Consider the following 16050-nt stretch of genomic DNA (forward strand, 5'->3'; position numbering starts at 1 on the left):
TTTCGTGCACGCGACGTGGCTCTGATGTCCCATTGGCTCACTCACTGATTCAATAGTTCAGGGGCTCTAGTGGTCCCGCCCACCTGTGTGTGACAGACAGGCGCTTTGTCCAATAGACACAAACTGCTCTCGAGTATCAGCCAATCCTGGCTCAGGCAGCTGAATTTATCGGCATACAAGGAAGAGGAATATATCATCATGTATTGGGGCGCCGTTTCACTGACATGATAATCAACAGCTCCAGGTAACGTTTTGGGAAATTAGGAAACATTAACGGAAATTCTTTTGAGAAAAGTGTTTTGATTTGACTTGTGTGTGCTTAATTAGCTAGTTAGCTTATTAACTAGCCGGTTCGGGTAGCTAGCTAGCGTGTTAGCGAGTTGTTGTTTTTTTTAAACGCAGTTATCTAGCTAGTTTGCTAATCTGTTTAATTAGTGCACGCGCACAACTATTAGTATTTAATTTATTTATTTTAATTTATTAGATAATTACCGTGAGTTCAATATTTGACTTAATATTTGACTTAATCTTGAGTTGTTGTGATTAACTGATTACTTGGGTTAGTTATAAGAGCGTAAACGGTTCATTATTATTATTATTATTATTATTATTATAATAATGAAAATAATAATAATAATAATTTAAAATGCTGTAAAAAAAAAAATAGAAATAAACTCATACAATGTAGCCAAAAAGAAAATAGCTAAATAATAAATAAATTAATAATGTTTGTTATTTTTAATATTCTGTGATCAGCTTCATTTCTAGGAGAAAATATGCCAAGTTTTATTCATAAAAAAAAAAAAAAAAAAAAAAACTTGATCCTATCACACACACAATATTAAAAAAATTAGTTGAAAAACTGTTTATACCCTATCTAACATGGTATAATTTACAATTCATTTTTTTTCTAAGGGTGTGCAAACTTTTGCACTCAGTTGTACATACTGTATGCGCTTTGTGTATGGTGCTTAACGGAAATAACTGAGAGCTTTATAAATGTTGTAATAAGTCGTAATAATGAGTAGTAGAACGTTATAGATTAACCTGGAGCGCAGAGGAAGTTCCTGCTCTGTGTTTCTGTTCAGGAAGTGTGTTCTGGAAAAATGTGTGTGAAGGACACACTCGGTTGAATTACACCAACACGAAAGCTGAGGCAGTCTGAGAGATACGATAAGGACAGCTAGAGGCTCGGAGCAGGAAATAAAGCTCTGTTGTTCACAGAAGGATATTGTTCAATAGAGCTGTGGAATGTCACATTTCTTGCTGGACCTCTTGGCATGAAAAAGGGATTAACTTGACCTCTGTGTTTTTGGATTTGTCCTTCTCTTTTTCAGCAGGCTGGATCTTCTTGAATGACGTTGATTTGATATAAAAGTAAAACAATTTGCTCATAATCGAGCGTGAAGCGCGTCGGACGTTAAAAACGTTTCCTGTGTTTTGTGGAGGAGAGAAAACGAGGCAGATGTTCCTCCACAGGGCTTGTTTACGTGTTCAGCGTGTCCTCTCTCACGCTCGCTCCCTCTGAGACGCCGCCATGGTCGTGTGTCCCGCCGTGTCCAGGCTCACATGGAGGGCCAAGTATCTGCTCCTGCTGGTGCTCTGCGCGTGCGTGATAGTGTGGATCACGTCCCTCTCCGACAGCCACTTGAAGATGCCCGAGCAGGTGCCGACCTCGGGCGAGGCGCAGATTCAGAAGGTGAGGAAGGAGGCGCAGATCGAGATGGAGATGGATATGGAGCACCAGGACGAGGTGGATGAGGAGCGAAAGCCGAAAGACCTCTGCCCAGAAAAATCACCGCTGCTCCGTGAGTTTTATTGTGAAACAACATTATTGGCATTTTTTTTTTTTTCTTTATTTTAATTCAGGTCGTTCGTTCTCAGGTACCTTAAAATTACAGTTCAGTTAAACATTATTTTTTTAAAAAAATTATTAAAAAAATTATTTTGTGAATGATTATTCAAATTATATTAAAAGGTATTACTTTTCAGGCAGGAATTATTTTTAAAAAAATCTTTAAGAAATTAGAATTTTAGGAAAAAAATCTAAGTTTGTAGGCATAAATAAAACTCTATCTATCTATCTGTCTATCTATCTATCTGTCTATCTATCTATCTGTCTATCTAACTGTCTGTATAGTTTTTAAAAATATACTTTTTTGGTCAAAAAAAATATGAAAAAAAAACTTTTTATTTACAAAATAAAATAGAAAAATACATATAAATGAGATGAATTACAATTCTATAAATGAATTTGTAGCGCAATAAGAAAGAACTGCAGGTCACATGATTATCAGATCAGAAGAAATCGCACGTTGCCTAATTGTGTTGATCGTTTATATTCCCAAGAGGAGTTTATTACGGTGATAAAACACTGCAGTATTTTTCCGTCTCCGTGCTGAATCTCGCGTCTCCTCCTGAGGGAGTGAAAATGTTTAGACATTACACTCGAGTGTGTGTGTGTGTGTGTGTGTGTGTGTGTGTGTGGAGCTCCTGAGGGTTTAACCTTGTACACACTCAGTCACTGTGTGTTTATATCCTGGCCGTGTGTGTGTTGTGTGTGTTGTGTGTGTGTGTGTGTGTGTGTGTGTGTGTGTGTGTGTTCTGATTGGCTGCTGAGGTGTTTGCATGTTTGACTTTGCAAACTGGATTTGTTTCCCGCTATTTGATCTTTCCTGTTAGATGGATGATAGAGAGACTGAGATGTGGGTAGAGAGAGAGAGAAAGAGAGACAAAGACAACTAGAGAGAGAGAGAGAGACAGATAGCCAGTGGTAGGGGGATGGATAGTGAGATGGACAGAGAGGGATAGAGAGAGAGGGATAGATGGATGAACAGAGAGAGGAGAGAGAGAGAGATGGATGGATAAAGAGATAAGGAGACAGGGATGGAAGGAAGTTGGACAGATAGACGATGAGAGTTACAGATAGAGAGACTGAGGGAAAGAGATGGATAAAAAGATGGACAGACAGAGAGAGAGAAGGGAGAGAGAAATGGATGGATCGATGGATAGAGAGACAAGGAGTCAGAGATGAAAGGAAGTTGGACAAATAGAGATAGGTTGAGGGAGATGGCTGGATAGAAAGATGGAAAGACGTGGGATGGACAGATGGGAAGAGAGTGATAGAGAGGGTGGGATAGACAGTCAGTACTGTGCATGAATAAACATAAACAGTACCATATTGTATAAGCACTAAAGGAATGTAAAAAGAGAAGAGAGTAAAAAGAGAAGAAAAAGGAAATGAAGAAGCATTTTAATAAAAAGTCTGTGTGTGTCTGTGTGTGTGTGTGTGTGCGCGTGTGTGTTGTCGCAGGTGGTGCTGTGGGTTTGGCGTTCGAGCCGTCTCTGACTCTCAGCCAGGTGGAGGAGGTGAACAGAGGCGTGAAGGAGGGACAGTACAAACCGGACGAGTGTAAAGCGAGGCAGAGCGTCGCCGTTCTCATCCCTCACCGAAACCGAGAGAAACACCTGCTGTACCTGCTGCACCACCTCCACCCGTTCCTGCAGCGGCAGCAGCTCCACTACGCCATCTACATCATCCACCAGGTCACCACACACGCACACACACGCACACACACGCGCACACACGCACACACACACAGACACTAGATGGATCCTGGCGAGCTGCTTTCTTAATTTACATAATTAACAATAAAAATAGTGCATGTTACAATATCAGTAGCAAAAAATCTAAGTGATATCATGCTTAAACACTTTTTTTTGTTGTTGTTGTTGAATATTTTATAACTTTTTGCATTTATAAACATCTATAGTTCTGATTTTTTTCATTAACAAAAAAAAAAAAAAAAAAAAAAAAAAAACATGGGGGGCACAAACTTTTGCAGTCAACAGAATATTATTGGAATTTTTTGTAAAGATAATATTAGACAATGTTTGCTGATGCTGACTGAAACTCTTGTGTACCTGCGTGTGTGTGTGTGTGTGTGTGTGTGTGTGTGTGTGTGTGTGTGTGTGTGTTTCCCTCTTACAGGCTGGTGACGCTAGGTTTAACAGGGCAAAGTTGTTGAACGTCGGTTATCTGGAGGCTCTGAAAGACTTCAGCTGGGATTGTTTCGTCTTCCACGACGTGGATCTCGTCCCCGAAAACGATAACAACTTATACACGTGTGAACAACAACCGAAACACTTAGTGGTGGGCCGAAACTCCACCGGGTACAAGTAGGTCACGAACAACATCCTGTATACAGATTTGCATGTTAATTTATCTCTTAGTTTCGTTTCTAATTTCTATTTTTATCCCTTTCATGCACAGTGTAGCACTTATGCAGAGTCAATTCAAGGCTGTTTTTAGGACGATATAAGATGTAAATCATCTCCAGATCACTTAAGACTATTACTGTGACTTTAAATAAATTATCATGTTTTTTTTTTCTTTTTAATTGAAAAGAGATTTTATTTAACGCCTGAAATCAGCTGCATTTTATATCAGGCACGAGACAGAATTTCATTGTCTCGAATATCACGATATACAATGCTGATGAGAGAGTTTTGCTCATATTGTGTATCGTGATATATTCATCATGAACTCTGCCTCTTCTTACACACTAGGCAGCAGCACGAAGTCTGCGAGTGGGAACTTAACTGCCTCGAAGCATGCTTAGTTAGTAGTCTGAAACATTTGGCTCATGTGAATTTGGAACAAATACTGCTGAAACAGCGCGTAGTACGCTACTTCTGAACATTTTCACACTATCCAGAAGTCACAGCAGATCCGTAGCGTAGCCATCTGAGAAGAGCAGTCACCATAAACCGCCGTATATACGTGTCTCTCTCTACGTGCCGGCTTGACTGCGGTCTGAAACGCAGGTTAAAATCAAAACCTGTGTGCTGTGCTTGATGTGAGTCACACTCGCGTCTAAAACGATTCAGTAGCACGTTGTGTGTTGAGCGACGTTTATGGTTTGCGTTTCAGGTGGATGTCAGGCGGCATTAGGAGCGCTGAGGACACTAATTTGTTATTTAATCATTTAAAACACAATCTTTCCATATTAATAATGTTTGCATAAAGTATATTTGACACAGAAAAAGGCTGAATTAACATTAACAACAGATTAAATTACACTTTATATTTTAAATTCTAATCTACTTTTTGTACAGTACATTGTATTGATCTTGCAGTGATTCGATTTGTTGCCGTTACAAAATAAATGTATTAAAATTATGTTTTATTTGCGTCAACATCGTCTCGTGAAGCCTGTATCCGGGATATGTGTCGCATCGTGGCTTTAGTTGTATCGCCTCAGTCCTATTTTGTAAATGTCAAGAATATTGATGAATATCTTGTTACCAGTGCAGAAAAGGTGCCAAAGTAAACAAACCTGATCCGCTGAGAACGTTCAAACCTTCTGCTAAGATGAATGAGTGATCCACTCAGCTTGTGGCAGTAATAAATATTTGCCCTCCTTAAACACCTTGTTAAACAGATGATGTGTGTGTGTGTGTGTGTGTGTGTACGTGTGTGTGTGTGACTTACGCAGATTGAGATATAAAGGTTATTTTGGAGGCGTGACAGCGATGACCAGGGAGCAGTTCTCCAAAGTGAATGGTTTTCCAAACACCTACTGGGGCTGGGGAGGGGAAGACGACGACCTCCGCATACGGTAACACACACACACACACACACACACACACACACACACACACATCATGAATTAGTAGCTTTTTTTCTTACCATACAGTATGTACACAGTATTTAATAAGTAATTAATTAATGTAGTAATTACACGTAAATACTGATACACGTTTATCATGTAATATAATACATGAACGTATTAATGTAAAGTGCATTAATATAAGCCTGTGATTTGCAGCTGCACTAATGTCAGAGCTGCTGTTTTAGAGAATTAATCAACCCCTTCTGACCAATCAGAACCTAGAATTCAATCAGCGCTGTGGCGTAATGGGTGATTAACGTACTGTATCATCAGTACTGGTAGAGCTTTGCTCAAAACTGAGGATTTAGTTTGTAGCTAGCTCTCGTGCTAATGCCAGTGATGTCATCTCGCTGAGATGGCGTGCAGATGTACAGGATGTGAGGAGGAATGGAAAGAAAAACAAATCAGGAAGGAAATGTTCACAGTGTGGCAGATGTGATGAGAAAAATCTGATCTTTTTGTTCTACATGGAGACTGAAGTGCTGAAATGTGTTCCTCGGAACAGCACGAATTATTAAAAATGTTCTTAATATGCATTTTTTTTTTTTTTTTTTACAACAAAGCAACATGCACTGCATTTACACTTTATACAATAAATCTGTTTTTATTACACGTGCACACGAAAACACTTTCTGTGTCTGTGTCTGTATCCTGTTTTGGTCTTTCCTCCCCTAAGCATAGTGGAGAATAACCCTAAGCAATGCATTATGGGATTTTCTGAGAGTTTCACTTTAATTCATGTTTGTAGGGAATTATTTCAGACTTGGGTATTTGTCACTGCTAAGAGAAATCTCCTGAATTTTGTAAAAAAAAAAAAAAAATCACCACGAAATGACGTTTGTTGTTCAGGGTGCAGCTGCAGGGGATGAAGATCGTCCGCCCACACGCTGATGTCGCTCGCTACACCATGGTGTTTCACCAAAGAGACAACGGCAACGAGGTCAATAAGGACAGGTGAGGATTTATTTATTTTTTCTCTCTCTCTTTTTCACGTAGCAAAAGAATCTCACTTTCCCTGAAGGTTTCCGTGTTCAGTCCCTTAAAGAGTCACTACAGAGCGGCAGCGTGGCCCACCGGGTGCCTAAACTTTTGCACAGCGAGAATATTTAACGTGGATTTGTAGCAGATTTTTAATTTTAATTTTTAATGACATAACAGTGTGACATGGTGTTAGCATTATGTAACACATTCAGATTTTCTTCGACTTTTATACAGCTCTTAGCTGAAATCCTCAAAAACCTTACGTTTATTTACACGTCAGAAAAACTGTCCTTTTAGTAGCTACAGACATTTTATTTCTCAATTTCACCGATTCATAATCTGTTAATATGTTATTTATTAGAATATAGAATATTTATTTTGGGTCATATTGTGTGAGGTTTCGTATTTATTTATTTATTTATTATTTTAAATGTAATTTTCTTGGTTAAAAGCTGGTGTAGTCATGTTTATATTACAGTTATTTTTTTAGGTTTTAAATTCTTAACTGTTTTGTGGTACATAATTCTCATTATTATTTTTAATTCATAATGAATTCAATATAATTGGATAGTTTGTTGATTTTTTAAAAAAATGTATTATTATTGTCATTATTATTATTATTATTAACAATAAAAAGGCTAAAAAAGATACAACATTAATGTTATAACAGTAACTGAAATCAGATATAAGCTTACAATTTTAGCAACAATAAACAGTCGTTACCTCACCAGCCTCTCTCTCTCTCTCTCCCTCCCCTCTCTCTCTCTCTCTCTCTCTCTCTCTCCCTCCTCCCCTCTCCCTCTCTCTCTCTCTCTCTCTCTCTCTCTCTCTCGCTCGCCTGCTCTCTCTCTCTCTCTCCCTCACTCTTTTGCTCTCTCCCTCACTCTCTCGCTCTCGGTCCCTGGGAAACTTTGCAAAGCACAGAGAGTATCACAAAGCGCTGACACTGGAGACTCCTTCCATAAATGTTAACAAAATGTCTCCTAACAAAAAACTTCACGACACTGATTATATGTTTTCCTTTCTTAAACAACAGGCTTTTGAAATCCGTTTATAATTAGTCTTAAAGGTATTAGAACGAGGGCATTGATATTAACTTGTCTTTCATGATACAGCTGGAACTACTACATAAAAAAAAGCGCACCTTCTGCACACCTTGTGCACCTTTGGCAGATTTGAGAATTCGACCGTGCTGTGGTATAAATATATAAATAAAACCGTTCCTCCTGACTTCTTTGTTTCCTGCAGGATGCGTCTGCTGGGTCGGACGCCTCAGATGTGGAGGAAGGACGGTCTGAACTCATGTTCTTATAAAACTCTGTCAGTGGAGCGTCCCGCGCTGTACATTAACGTCACGGCGGATATCGGCACGCCAACAGACACACTCTGAGAGCGTCCTGACACACTCACCTGCTCTCTCACACACCACTGAAGTGTGTTTTACACACTATACACTACAAACTGAACAAGCTCATTTAAATGAAGAGGCCTTTAACAAAAGTTTTGGCACCCAGTCAGTCACATGCCTAGTCCCTAGTTGGATGGTTTCTGGTACCTGCTCGAGATCAGCACCCACAGGAACTGATGGTATTTTGGGGACGGGGTTATCAGGGTTCGCTGCTGACCGGGTGTGTGTCACGTGTTCACAGAAACCCCGAGTTAAATTAATAATTCAAATAATAATCTGGTTCGTTGGTGCTGTTTAAACCGAACGTTTTTATTCCTCAACTTGCACTGGTATTTCATTCCCCAAAAAAAAAAAACACCCCCACTGCAGATTCACAAAGTTCAGTTTGATCATACATACATTATGCTTTGTACGCTTTTTTTTTTTTTTTTAGTGTATTGATGACATCAATGAAACAATGTCGTTTCACTGAAGTCCTTCGTTAACGATGCATTTCCTCAGTAATTTCGTTATTTTGTTTTGTTAACCATACAAACAACCAGATATTGTTAAATTCTAATCCTGGCACTTCCTCCACATTTGACTTTTATCTGTCATCATCGTGACTGTAGCACATTCACTAACTGTAGTTATATGCAAACTTAACCTAAGGCATCTTGTCAACTACAAAAGAAGCAGATGTCCTCTATCTCAATATTTTTGCATAGTGATAGAAATATAAACTTCTTAAGCAGTAAATTTAATACACAACTTGTGTGATTAGCTTTACAGAATGTTAAAAACGTGGAAAGGTCAACTAACGTGGAGATACAGTGACTGATTCATGGGTGCCAAAAGTTTTGCACAGGGCTGAGAGACGGGATCGAGCGTGACAGACTGGACAGTGCCACGGGTTCGTGACGTTAAAGGGTTATTTTATCACCCGTTCCAGGTACAACTGAAGCGTTTCACTTGTACCTGGAACGGGTGATAAAATTAGATTTCTCATTTTGCACACTGAGATGCTGAACTTTCAGCCCCATAAGCAAAAAAAAAAAAAGGGAACATCAGAGAACCACGGCTTTCAAGATATCATTTCATATTCCAGTGATGATTAGTACAGCAAGCTCCGCCCCCCATTGTATTCTGTAGAAAAACAAAAAAGCTGCTGCCTGGAACCCAGCCCAGAAAGGGGTCCTGGTTCCTCTGCTGGACCTGTGCCTTGAGTCTCAGCGTTCCTGAAAGAGTTCCTGTGGTGGAAACGCGCCTCATACCAGGAAGTGACGCTGTGGCGCTGGACGGATTACCAGTTACACACATTCACACGCACACACTGAGTTACTTGTGTATAATCCGCCCGAACCTTCCTGTCCGGATTCCCGCTACAGCAGCTCCTCTTGCTTCTTATTCCTCGCTATGCGCTCTGATCCTGACCTCACTTTGGGGAAAAAAAAAAGGGTGGAGTCAACATCAAATAAACAGTTTCTCTGGAACCGCAAGTCTAACCGATTGAACTGAACTTATCTCTAAACACACATTTCATGCTGAATAGAGTCCTTAGAAACACGACCGCCGTCAACCAATCAGCAGTCAGGAGGCATTTCAGGAGGCTTATTATTATTGTCGTATTGAAACTTGTTAATTTTGTGGTCTCTCTTTATTGTTCTGTGTATCTCGGCAAGAACTGGCCTCTAGGAGCGCTGTTTATGAAGAGTGCTTGGACCCCGCTGATCGCTGCTTGCAGTTCTAATCTATAATAATTGTAACTATTAATATTATGATTATTATGAAACGAAACAGGATGCTGCTCTCTAAAAACGTAAAAGACTGGACGGCAGGGTTTGGGTGTATTTATATTTCGAGATATTACAATACAGAATTGCATGAAGGTTCTGCTCTAAATGTTTGTTTTTTGTTTGTTTGTTTTTAATGTGAACTGCACACTTTAAAAAAAAAAAAAAAAAAAAAAAAAAAGAATTAACATTAACTCTTGAAATGCTGCACGCTCAAATCCAGTGTGTGTGTTGGAGGATAAATTTGCGAATGAGACACGGCAGTGCAGTGTTTCTCTTTCAGAGAGTCTTTTTAGTGTGAATGGACTGAGCTGAGCTTTTTTTTTTTAATCTGTATGATGGAGAAGAAATGTAGAAATCTGAGGTACTTGAAGTACTTTATCATAGCAATATGGGCATTCTGATAACATTATTTACAGAAACGTACACTACAGTTATACAGGATTTGTTCAGTGAGGTGGAATACTGTTTAAAGAGGTGCAAATCACTATATATACATAAAAATATATATACATAATATATATATATATTAACATATATACTAATATAATACAAGGTTAAAAAGCTTTAAAAAGATGTTTGCTAGCAAACTGAAGTCAGACAAATATGAAGGTTCTTTTTTATAATAATAATAATAATAATAATAATAATAATAATGTTGTGACTGATATAAAAAGAAACACGGAAAAATCACACTTTATAGCTGAAATTAGCTAAATTAGCAGAACTTTAGCTCGCTAATCTAAATGTTTTTGCTAGATCACTCAAATTCGAGCCAGTGAGTCTGAAGGGTTGGGTAACTAGTTAAATTAATTTTCTAATCAGAAGATGAATCCATAAACAAACCTCAGTACAGCTGAAGAATCTGAGAACATGAAGTACAGGTGTGTGTGTGTGTGTGTGTGTGTGTGTGTGAAATGTACATATATACGTATATTTTATCTTATTTGCTGCTGAGACGCTCTGAAGGAGAAAACATGAGATTAAATGCCTTGTTGTTGTTTACAGCGTTCTTTTCTTTTCTTTTTTTTTTGTTGTAATCTGAATTTATGGTATAGAGCCTCTTTATACATTTTCATTTGATCACATTTTGCTGTTTGTGTCTTTTTTTTTTGAAAGTTTGAGAATGTCTTTGTACTTTATGTTAAAAATATGTTAGTGATTAACGAAGAGCATTTTTTCTTTGCATCATGTCATTCGTTTGGTTTTCTACCTATTTTTCCATCTTTATTTTATATTACAAAGTTGTGCAAAAAAAAACACAAAGCCGTAGTTTGTGTGCAATGCTGTAATTCTGAGTGGTGGCGGGTTTTAAGAAATCAAATAAATCATTTCTTTAAAGATGAATGTGTTTGTCTGAGTTTTTCTCTCTCCATCACTTTCTTTTCCTCTTCCTTCTTTCACTTTGTGATTGTGTTTTGCTCTTTACACAATATATGGAGTGTATCGTATAACTGAGTTTATTTATTTTATTTCATCCAATCACCTTTCTGATTTTAGATTTAGCCTATTCATTTGTGTGATCATTTAATATAATTTCACTTTTTTGTTTACTTTTTATTTTTTCGATTTATTTTTAAATATATTTTTACCCTCGTGCATTGCTTTAAATTTTCTTCTTTAAATTTTTATTCTAAATTCTCTTTTAGAATCGTCTTGTTTATTTATTAATTTTGCTTATTTTTTAATAATTATAATAGGGCATAATAATAATAATAATAATAATAGTTTTCAGTTGAATCAATTTAGTGTTATTTTACTCCTAAGATTAAAATTATTAGTAAGAATTTAATAATTGTGATTTATAAAAATTTTTAATTGAAACATTTTGTGACTTTAGAATTTAAAATTTAATTGTATTATAATAATATTGTAAAAAATAACAGTAATATTGAATAAAAATATAACAAACATGTAGTAATAATAATAATAATAATAATAATAATAGTAACAATAAAACCTTATTTAAGAAAACTATTACTTTTATTATTATTACTAGTATTATTATTATTATTATTATTATTATTGTTGTTGTTGTTGTTGTTTTGTCGTTAATTACAGTGTGTGTCCAGCAGGTGGCGCCACTCAGACTCGGCGTTTGCTGCAGCGTGAGAGTCGCGGCTCAGCTGCTTCAGCGCCCTCTAGCGGCAGGGAGTTAATGATGCGTTTATAAGTGAAACGTACAGTATAAGCATATAAACATATAAATGATTCCCGCCCTGAGTGCAGTAAAGTTTTTATTACAGGTTATTAACACTCTCATGTTCATTTCGGCGTCTGTAAAATGACTGTAAAATGGAGTGTGTGTCTCTCTCACACACACACACAGAAACACACCCAGTACCTCAGCAGTGTGAGAGACAAAGCTCAAGCTTTTTTGAAGTGATTTTTAATCAATAAATACATTAAAATCATTACTTCTGGATTTGTTATCAGCTGCTGTGTGTGAAAACGTTTAGTGCGAAGTTGTTTACACTGTTGACTTTACAATGATCCCTAAAACATCCATCTTCTAGCAGCTAATGCTAATGCTAATGCTAAGGCTAGAGAGCTTTCTTCGTCTTTTCTGATGAATTCTTGCTAAAAGCTGTAGATTCTGAGTTTTTTTTTAAACTGAATAGTGGGTTATTATTAAAAAGCTGGTGTGTACTTTGTGTGTAAGAGAGTTAAACTGAGAATAAAACAGCAGCCACACTTTCTTCCTGCCCACAGCTACTTTTTTTTCTTTTTTATTTGAAACTACACCAGTTATGCCATAACAAAAACACAATCTGTCTGGGACTCATTTATTGTATTGACTGTATGGAAAATTTGTCCCCTCTGAAATTTCCTGATGGTCTGTTTACTGTCTACAATCTCATATACACACAGCCGAGAAGTTTAAAAATTACACATTGGACTGGCTGGAATATATATATATATATATATATAAAACCAAGATGTATATTTATCAAGTTGTTGTCGGTGGGTTATAAAAAAAAAAAGCATTATAAATGTTCGAGTTTGGAAAACAAAAACAAAATAGAAATGATCTCTGCTTTTTATTTTTCAAGTCCATTTACCGTTGATGCTGTAAGCAGCCATGTTGTTTTGACGTCACTTCCTGAACTCAGAGGAACTCGGGGTTGAAACCGTCCTGAGTTCCCGAGTAGGAATTCCGAGCTGAGTGGGAGTTTTCCCAGTTGAAGGTTGGGAAGTACACTACTGGACAAAAAAATATAAACAATGGGCCAAACCCAAAATAGCTATCTAATGGTTCTCTAATGCAGGTTTTAAAAGCCATGGCTGCCTCAGAAAAGCATCAAAGACAGAATGAGGTTTTTGGCAGAATAGGGAAAGTTTTATTCGGAGTGGTTCAGCAGAGTTGTGTGGAGTGATGAATCATGATCTGAGTTGCATGGTGATGCTCCAGAGAGGTGTCTTCTGAAGATCTGGTGAGAAATACAATAGTGAAAGCTTCTCCACCACAGTGAAGCCTGGAGGAAGAGGTGTCATGGTGCGGGAGCCTTTCAGCTGCTGCTACTGCTGAGCTGCTTCACTGGGAAAAGTCAGTTAATGCTCTGGAATACAGGAGAAGATTGCAGAAAGGTTGCTTCCCACCACTGAAACGTTGTTTTCTGAAGAGGAACGATCAGATATTATTTTTCAGAAAGACAATCAGGCTCATGCTGTGGCCTGCTCAGAGTCCAGATTTGAACCCTAGAGAGAATATTTGGTCTCACATTAAACAAAACTAACCGGGAAACATTTTTCATCCTCACCAACAGTTTGAAGCCATCAACATTGAATGGAACAACATTGACTCTTCTTTCTGTAAAAAGCTGTCCGCAAGTTTACGCACAAGTCTTAAACATTTACAGAAGTCAAAGGGAAAAGCTATTCCATACTCAGTTCCTTTATCTATTTGTTTAATTCTTGCTAATTTCTGACCAATCCCTTGTTGTTAAGACCATTAAAAGCTTAATATTTTACCATTTTGGACTTGCCCTATCTTTTTTGCCCAGGAGTGTACGAGTTCGATCACAGCTCAATCACTGGTCACATGGTTATAAAATATTAAAGGTGTATTCTGGCACTTTTAAAAGTGTTTTTCAATCACTAATAATCGCATAATTTCATTAAGTAGCTTGAATCGCAACATTGCTATACAGTTAGTCTTAATATTTTGTTCATTTCAGGCTTCTGTCTATTTTTTTCTAGCCTAGGGCTCCATCCTCAAATTAAACACCCACTCAGCTCTAAACTTTTTAAACAGAAACTTATACAGCTGGTAGTTTTCATTTTCAGGGTGTTGGATGGTTAGAGGTGCTGTCAGTGTTTCTACTGTAATTTCAGTTCAACTCACAGCCAGCAGAGGGAGCTAAATTTTACACACTGCCCCTTTAATTTATTTTATTTTTACCTCTCATCCTTTTATTTTATTGCTTGTGCTTGCACTTACAGCTTCACCCAATGTTTTCAGAAGGAAATTGCAGGTTCTATAAAACAGGACTGAATTACAGTTCTGATCTTCAAATAAAATAAACACTTCTGAGCACCAGAAGCAATCGAAAGGCGAGCTCTCCGTAAAGGCAAGCGAGACCTTCACACACTGTTTTCACGCTGTCCGTCTGTCCGTCCAGCATGACTGCCTGATGTTCCTGAATCGCCCCTTTGTTAAGCTTGTCATGTGATCATCTGACCCATGACCTTTGGCACATATCACGAGGCCTGGACGTGGAGATGGACGGTCGGTGAAGGAACTCGTTTCTCATCTCACGCTCTGTAAACACTGGTGTGTTTTTACTCCTGTGTGAAAGAGTTCTTTCTGTGTTTGCGCTCTGAGTGTGTGTGTGTGTGTGAGAGTGAACAGTTCAGGCCACAAATGTCTAATGTACAGTTACAACGCTGATTAATTACTAATGGAAGTGATTTATCTGAGGAGTGTTTATTATTTAATGTATTACAGCCCACATCTGATCTAATAGATTAATTTGTGATGCTATTCTGCTCTGCAATCCTGCTCATAACTGTTCATAACTGTTCATAACTGCTCATAACTGCTCATAACTGTTGATAACTGCTCGTAACTGCTCATAACTGCTCTCAGTGTGGAAAAGCGGGAAATGTGCTCTTGTATGTATGACATGATGAGGTCATCCTCCATCCTGCTGTGAGCAACAACCGCTCATTGTTCAGCCCTGAGAGAGAAATCGAACCCTCACCGCTTAGCGATGCTCCGCCCCCCGGCCCTGTCCGCGTGTTTGGATTGTAAACATGATAAAATGATAAAGTTCCTGTTTGGTTTGTATGATGTATTCAGTCCTATAACTGTAATCAGTTACTGCTTGCAGCATAAATAAATTAATTAATAAAGCAAAGTTTTTGCGGATGCATTTGTGTATTTATGTGAACGTGTATAATTCTGTAGCGTTAACATTCTCACAACGCGAGTGATTTAGCGCCCCCTACAGTGTGATTGGTTTAGTTCAAAATAGCAACATTTAGAGATATTTTGCTGCTTTTACTCCGACATCTTTCCATTTTCCATCTCGGAAAGTCTGACTTTTCCCAGAATTCTGTCTCGGAAAGTCTGACTTTCTCAGTAGTTGGTATTCCATAATGTCATTTCAGAATGCAAGAACATGAAATAATAAGCTCTCTATCTCTCAGTCTCTCTCTTTCACTCTCGCTCTGTGTCTATCTGTCTCACCCTCCCACTTTGTCTATCTCTCAATTTCTCTCTCTCTCTTTCAAGCTATCACAATTTCTCTCTGTCTCTCTCTCTTTTTCTTTCACTGTCTCTTTCAGTCTCTCTCTCCCTTTCTCTCTCAGTCTCTCTCTCAGTTTCTCCCTCTCTCACTCTTTGTCAATCTCTCAGTCTTTCTCTCTCTCTGTCAATCTCTTTGTCTCTTGCTGTCTCCTTTCTCGATCTTTCTCTCTGTCTCTCACTATCTCTCTCTCTTTTATTGTTTTATTTTTCCACACTTTCTTCCATGTCCAGAGATGTTCATGATAAATAATTACAGCCCTAATTAAACAACTCTTTATAAGCATTTAAAACAGACATTTGAGAGTTTTTTTTTTTTATAACAAAGCACTCATTTACTGACCTCAGAAATAGAAAGTCAGAAGTTCCCAGTTGTCATGAATGTTGCATTTTGTTTTGTGATGACATTGTAAAATGTTAACAGGCTCTAAAATTAAGCGATTTGATCTTTCCAGCGTTACATCA

At 37.8% G+C, this 16050-nt stretch overlaps 1 protein-coding gene across 4 annotated transcripts; it reads left to right on the forward strand.

Annotated features, from left to right (window-relative positions):
- Positions 1–114: 114 nt before the first annotated feature.
- b4galt4 (UDP-Gal:betaGlcNAc beta 1,4- galactosyltransferase, polypeptide 4) lies at positions 115–11183 on the forward strand. Of its 4 annotated transcripts, XR_008301130.1 has the most exons (8): positions 131–244; positions 1338–1808; positions 3314–3546; positions 3992–4179; positions 5499–5621; positions 6525–6629; positions 7905–8973; positions 9008–11183. XR_008301130.1 is itself a non-coding variant. In XM_026922039.3 (7 exons), exons 2-7 carry the CDS (start codon positions 1538–1540, stop codon positions 8044–8046), a joined length of 1062 nt encoding a protein of 353 aa, XP_026777840.3. In that variant the 5' UTR covers positions 115–244; positions 1341–1537; the 3' UTR covers positions 8047–11183. The 4 variants fall into 4 exon arrangements, 3 of the variants coding, with proteins under 3 accessions (XP_026777840.3, XP_026777839.3, XP_053086552.1); XM_026922039.3 differs by having other exon boundaries at positions 115–244; positions 1341–1808; positions 7905–11183; XM_026922038.3 differs by having other exon boundaries at positions 7905–11183.
- The last annotated feature ends 4867 nt before the right edge of the window (positions 11184–16050 follow it).

Source organism: Pangasianodon hypophthalmus, chromosome 27, assembly GCF_027358585.1.
Source record: "Pangasianodon hypophthalmus isolate fPanHyp1 chromosome 27, fPanHyp1.pri, whole genome shotgun sequence".
In the NCBI taxonomy this organism is placed as follows: Eukaryota; Metazoa; Chordata; class Actinopteri; order Siluriformes; family Pangasiidae; genus Pangasianodon; species Pangasianodon hypophthalmus.